General features: G+C 42.9%; 1 protein-coding gene across 1 annotated transcript in view; it reads right to left on the reverse strand.

Annotated features, from left to right (window-relative positions):
* Window positions 1–4,286: 4,286 nt before the first annotated feature.
* DPT (dermatopontin) overlaps window positions 4,287–6,808 on the reverse strand; it is a 29,334-nt gene continuing 26,812 nt past the window's right edge. The window contains exon 4 of the mRNA XM_008059533.1: window positions 4,287–4,562. Within this exon, the coding sequence (XP_008057724.1) occupies window positions 4,496–4,562 (67 nt within the window). The 3' untranslated portion in view covers window positions 4,287–4,495. The remainder of the gene's footprint in view (window positions 4,563–6,808) is intronic.

Consider the following 6,808-nt stretch of genomic DNA (forward strand, 5'->3'; position numbering starts at 1 on the left):
GACTACATGGTCTCTATTCTGTTGGCCACCACGATGTGCACAACTGTTGGGGCATGAACTGTACTGAGCGATATTTTCTCTGACCAATGAGAGAAGACAGCCAGGTAGTCTTGGTACTAGATGCAGGACCAGCTAGAGAGATTTCACAGTAAATGAGAAGATGCTAGGAAGACAGATACGCCTGACATTTTAAGGTTTTTTGTTTGTGTTTTTTTAAGTTTGTGCATTCATAAACACTTTTGTGAGATTGTATTCTTCCAAAGGAACTCACAAAAGTATTGCGTTTCATGTCTGGGTCAAAGCAGTCTAGCATAAAAACATGTGTGGATGAAAATTCAGGATGGAGAGAGGAGATTCCCAAGCCATCTGAATTCCAGGTAGATAAAATACATTATGACTAATATGCACAAATAGTAGAAGGTCTTATGGTGCTACCAGTTCCTCCTTAGGGCACTATGACTACATGTTGGGTTTCCAAGGCCTCCCTAGTGAGGTCAGTATTTTCTGAGGAACTTTTCCTAAACCCAAATATTATGTCATGCCTTTCATCATATTGTTTCCATTGCCTGAAATGTCGCTATCTCCTTTCCCATCATAACCCCTCACCACCCTCTGTTAAAATTCTACCTGTCCTTGACTTACCAAACTGTGGTGTAAAGATTTGCTTGCTTTTCTGACTTCTTTAGTTTATACTTCTCTGAAATACAGGAATTATGCCTAGTACAACAATTGGTATACAAAAAGCACCAAATAATGTATTAATTCAGTGACTGAACAAATGAATAAATCAATGAGTGAGAACCGAACTTAAGTCTCACCTATTTTATGATCTTTTCCTGTCATTGACCTATACTAAAATTCAACTTACTTAGGAAACTTTATTTCTAATGTATACTAAGACTATTTTCCTTCTCTTACTATCTACTAAAGTAGACCTATACCCCGCATTGTTTGTGTGATTAAATGGCTGTATCAGTGAAAAAGGCTGAATAGAAAACTCAAAAATGCAAATCATGATAGTCTCTTACTATTTATTGAGGACTTATGTGCAAGTATTTTTGTGCAAGACACTAAGGTCTCATTAGTTCTTATACCCTCATGGTGTAGATACTATTCTCATTTCTACAGGTAAGGAAATTACAGGAAAGGTAGGTGAATTGACCAAGGTCATTAAGCTGGGAAGTGACACCAAGATTTGTGCCCAGAAGTCTGAGTTCAGAGCCCACAGTCCTTCCCACTCACCTCAGAAGTCCTCCTTATCCTTCAGGGCCAAACATAGACTCAGCACCCACAGGAAACTCCCCTGCATTCCTCATCAATGCCTATTTCTCACGCAGCTATAGGTTGTGGAGGCAGGAGTTGTATCTCTCTTTCTTCCATCATCTCATTTTAGATGGCCAGTATCTTGTAAAGCTGTTTGGAGAGGGATTCCTGACTATAGTGGGCAGATGAGGAAATGGTGGCTTGGGAATTTGTCTAATCTTATGCAGCCACCCTCTGCAAGAGCCAAGGGTAGGCTCTGGGTCCCCATCTCTGTTCTAGTCTTCTTTCCTGGAAGAAAACACCTTAGTAAATTTATTTATAAACAGTTCAGGGCAGGGGAGAGAGTTCGTAGAATATATTCTAGAGTTGCAAGAAATCACAACGATTACCTAGGTAAGAGTCCTCAGCTTAGACAGTAGCCTAGAAAGGAGAGGTGACTTATCCACGACTGTGGAGCAAGATAGTAGAAACACTGGAGTAATGAGAAAACAGAGAATAAGAATTTGCAGGCAGAACATCTGGGATTTGGTTCTCACTCAGACACTTCTTACTGAATGACATATAAGACAAAGTATAAATTATTCAGATTCAAACCAAGTTGACAGTGTCTTTCCTGTCATTGTCCTTGGCCCACATGCAAATAATAGTTTTTCTCTTAGTAAAAACTTCTCTGTTTATTCTGTGTAACACAGATACTTCTCATTGGATTGCTACACCATCTTTTTTCATGATTGTGTTCTCTGCAGTCTCCTCCTAGTTGCGGGCCTCTCCCCACACCCTCCCCCTCCCCATCCTCTCACCAGTCTTACTTTTTTAATGGATGCCATGTCAGCCAGTCAGCACTTTCTTGTCTCCCTTCCAAAAGGGCTTCACACACCCAACTTAGACCATTTTCTGGTTGCCATCCTGAACCAGGCTGCAGTTGCTAAAATATTAATGGCCCCCTTTGTGAAAAATAACACTGTGCAGCTTCTTATTGTAAATTAAAATTGCCAAAGAGGCAGAAACAGTGAGATGGAGGAAAGAAAGTGAAATCATAACATTAAAAAGTGTTTCAGAGTTAAAACAAAGAAAGACATTCTCCGTCCTGCTTTCCTCATCATGATGCTGGGGTCTTGCAAGGGGAAATGCAGTTGCCATTGGCCAAGAGTCACCACCGTGGCACTTTGAATGGAGTGCACGGCGAGCTAGATGGCTCCAGTGGTTTTGCTTGGCTGACTCCTCTCCTGGAGCACAGATCAGAAAAGAAAAGGCAAATTGTGTGAATAAGGGAAACAGGAGCTTTCTGTGGTTAAAAATGTATGTGACATATTGGGATGGGGAAGGGAGTAGAAGGATGCTGAGTAAAAGTCAGGCTAGATGCAAAGTCCAAAAATGTGGTTCTACGCTCTGTTCAATCCTTAAGCAAAAATCTTAGCACTTTACAAGTGGAGAACCCCCCTAAAACCAGAATTATCTTTTAGTGGGTGGGCCCCTTGTAGTACAGGCTTCCCCTGCTGGGTAAGTATTCTAGGAACCCATCACAATCAGTGTACCAGCTAGCGTTGTTGTGAGAGGTACTGTTCAGCTTCAGTGAATTTTTTTTATTTTGGAGATTCTTTCAACACGTCTGCCCATTTCATAGTGGGCTATTTGCGAGTATACCTGCCCCACATTGTGCTGAGTGTCCAGCAGTTTGTGACCAAAACTGCATGACCCCCATGTCTCACCCTCCTTATTCACCCAATCTCTCCCAGAGCAACTTTTTGTTTTGTCTTTCTAGTTTAAAAAAATCCTCAAAGGGAAACATGATGCTGTTGTGGAAGAAGTGAAGCAAAAAGTGACAGAAGCACTTAAATGGCTTCAAAATTGACAAGTTCAAAAATTGTTTTGAGCCGTGGAAAAGGCACTTCGATAGGTGTACTGCATCAAACAGAGAGCACTTTGAGGATGACTGAAGTTTAAACGCATAAGACTAGATACACAATCTGTTATCAATACATTTCTGGGTGTTTGGGACCCCCTTATGTATTTTAGTCATCTTATTCCCCAGCCACACTCTGTTATTGTCATCGTTGTATTTCTGGTTCCTTGCACCGTGCTTGGTACACATCACAATGCTAAGTCATATTTCCAGAACAAACGGATGAACACTCAGGTAGAGAAAAGAAACCGACCCCGAATATTTGCAGCATAGTGAATGTAAATATTTTTATTTCTTTTATGATGAAGAGTACAGGAGGCTGGGACAGAGACATCACAGGAGGAAAGATGGTGCTACTTCTGCAGAAGACACGCTGAGCTACATATAGCAGGGCAGTGAACCCCCAGAGCATCCTTTTTTACTCAGAAATCAGAGCCAATCTGGGGGATTGCCAGTAGCTCCAGGGCTCCAGGGCATTATGCCAGCTTTCTAGGAATCCTGGGCATGCCTCTAGATGCCAGTGATTCAAAACCCTTTTTCTGTGTTTCCACTCAACCTGGTCACTCCCATCGTACCAGTTTCCCAATCTCAGTCCCATTCTCTGACCTTTCTCTGCTTCCTTGTTTTTCTCTCACTTGAGATGAGTTCTCACAGGCTCCCCTGGCCTCTGCACTCACATCTTGACAGGGTATGCTGACATTGGTCTTCAAATGCAGGAAATTCTCCCAACCCTAAACTTCCAACTCCGCCCCTGACCTTTCCACCTCCCCATTCCACTCCCAGGCCCTCCCTCGGAGAGAGCTCTGCACTTGGACTTCTAAGCATGTGGGGCCACAAGGAGCAGAAGAGTAAAGGCACATACCCTGGGGAAGAAAGCCTGCCCTTGGTGAGGACCCTGTGCCATTAAACAGACATAGCTTCAGAGATGCTTCATCACACCTCTCCTCCAGTCCTGCCCCTGCCTTCTACTATGCTGAACTGGCAGCTCATTTTGGAGTAGAAGCAGCAGCCAGGCTATGGCGGGCGCCACATGAGCAGTGCTGTGAGCGAGCACACTGTATACGTGGCGTGCAAGGAAGCCATCATCAGTCATATAAAGCAGTTGCGATGGAACACGTTGAAAGTGAGAAACGTGGTTTACTTGTGAACTTTATCTTAAGTGTAATACTAGTCAGAAAGGCCCAGGAAGCTGGCATCACAACCACCAGCCTAGGGAGAAAGAAAGAAAACAGCAGAAACAGCTGCAAGAGTTCCCACCGACATGAGCACACGTAGACACCCTCAGGTCTCTGGACCCTTTCCCTTGCCCAGACTTGGAATGGAGCAAATCTAAACATTTGCAAATTCACAGTCGTAATCAGTCATCCGGCACATTATGAACTTCCACTGGCGATCCCTGTGGGAGGGAGAGTCAGAAAACTAGTGTCAGTGAGAGAGATCACCGCAGGAAAGGTACAGTTAAGGAAAAGACGGTGAGGAACATTTGGAGGCTCTGGGAAATGGAGGGGATCCTTAACCTTGCTTTGCTCTGGGAAGATTGCTCTCTGACATTTCCACAGAATAGACAAATCTGTGGAGTCAAGCCATCCCCTGAAGGGATGTGTGGAGAGCCTGATCATCACTGCTCAGGTCCCCTCACTGTTTCCCAAGGGCACCTCGAGGACCTCAGGTTAACAGCTTGGAATAAAGGCATTTATTTAACATCATCTCCGTTTCACTATAAAGAATCTTCTTTTGTTATTTATTTGTTCATTTTTTTTAGTCGGAATCTCACTCTGTCGTCCAGGCTAGAGTGCAGTGGCAAGATCATGGCTCACAGTGGCCTCAACCTCCTGGACTCAGGCTATCCTTTCACCTCAGCCTCCTGAGTAGCTGTGACTACATGTGTATGCTACCATGCCCAGCTGTTTTTTTAAAAAAAATTTTGTAGAGACAAGGTCTCACTATGTTGCCCAGGCTGGTCTCAAACTCCTGGCCTCAAGCAGTCCTCCAGCCTCGGCCTCCCGAAGTGCTAGGATTACAGGCATAAGCCACTCAACAAGGTCAGAATTTTCTTTTTAAAAGGTCATCCATTTTCTCACTGATTCTCTTTATTTTTATTTTTGTCTTTTAAATTTTCCTTATTTTAATAGCTTTAGGGGTGTAAGTGGCTTTTGGTTACAATACTGTTTTGTATAGTGGTGGAGAAGTCTGGGCTTTAAGTGTACCCATCACCCCCATTAGCGTACATTGTACACTATAGGTAATTTTTCATCCCTTTTCCACCTCCCTCCCCTGCCCACTGAGTTTCCAGTGTCCATTATACCATTCTCTATGCTTTTGCAGACCCTTAGCTTAGCTCCCACTGATGAGTGAGAACATGCAGCATTTTGTTTTCCATTCCTGCATTACTTCACTTAGGATAATGATCTCCAGTTTCACCCCAGTTGCTGCAAAAAACATCATTTTGTTCTTTCTTATGGCTGAATAATATTTCATATACACCACATTTTCATTATCCACTGATCAGGTGATTGACATTTAGGTTGATTCCACATTTTTGCAGTTCCTTTTCTCAGTGATTCTTTTACTAAATAATCATGGTGCACTAAGCTCTATTCTATAACATAAAGTGTTTTCTTTCAGAAAACCCTGTTACAGGAAAATGAAGTGAAGAGAAGCAATTCTAAAAGCCTTTAACGTGAAAAAGAAAGTGGCTTCTGGCGTAACAGAAACTGAACTGCCTGCTTTTGTGAGAGTACATGGAATTGCTCGATTTTGAAAAACGTGGTATGGATGCATTTCAAGGAAGGTTCTCTCCTGAGGGCAAAGTTATGTTCCTTATTCACCCATCTCATAAAAATTCATTGTGTGTCTACACTACATGACACTCCTATGGTCTAATGTTGCTTAATAGAGCTAAAGATAATCATAACGACTATTTACTCCAATATATCTAACATGACCAGCATTGCACTAGATGCTTTACATGTTTTCTCTTTTAACCCTCACAATGATTCAGTGTTAGGTGAAGAAGCCATCTTGGAGATATAAGTGACTTGCTTTAAGGTAATACAAGTAAGGATTTCAGGTGGCAAGTTTATTGGACTCAGTTCTCGGTCTTGTTCTTACCATACTGTCTCCCAAGCCAGGTGTCCTAAACCCAACAGATGTTGTGTTATAATAACAGCTGTTATGTCCTCTGCATAGTCCTGATAAAGGACAAAAATAAAAGTTTTTTCATATTTATTATGAAAATCCTTCCAAAGCTCAGTAGGTTTCCTTAACCTTAGAATGATTCGTCTCCCTTTTCAATCTTCAAGGCATTTTTCTAACAGTTTATTCTAAAAGCCATGACTGATAAGACCTCCATCCCACTTCCAAACTGGACAGTGGGACTGACGACTCTGGGTTCTGGGAGGATGGTGTACTCTGCTGACACAGCCTCAGGTGGGCTTCCTAATTCTGAGTCTGCTTCTCCAGGTTGTTCATTTAGAATAAGTGGATAGCCGGGCTCGGTGGCTCAGCCTGTAATCCTGCGCCTTTGGGAGGCTGAGGTGAGTGGATTGCCTGAGCCCACGGGTTCGAGACCCTCCTGGGCAGCGAGACCTCATCTCTACAATAAATCAAAAAATCAGCCGGGCATGGTGGCGCATGCCTGTA

The sequence above is a fragment of the Carlito syrichta genome, unplaced genomic scaffold (genome assembly GCF_000164805.1).
Source record: "Carlito syrichta isolate Samal-C Ts95f unplaced genomic scaffold, Tarsius_syrichta-2.0.1 Scaffold304240, whole genome shotgun sequence".
In the NCBI taxonomy this organism is placed as follows: domain Eukaryota; kingdom Metazoa; phylum Chordata; class Mammalia; order Primates; family Tarsiidae; genus Carlito; species Carlito syrichta.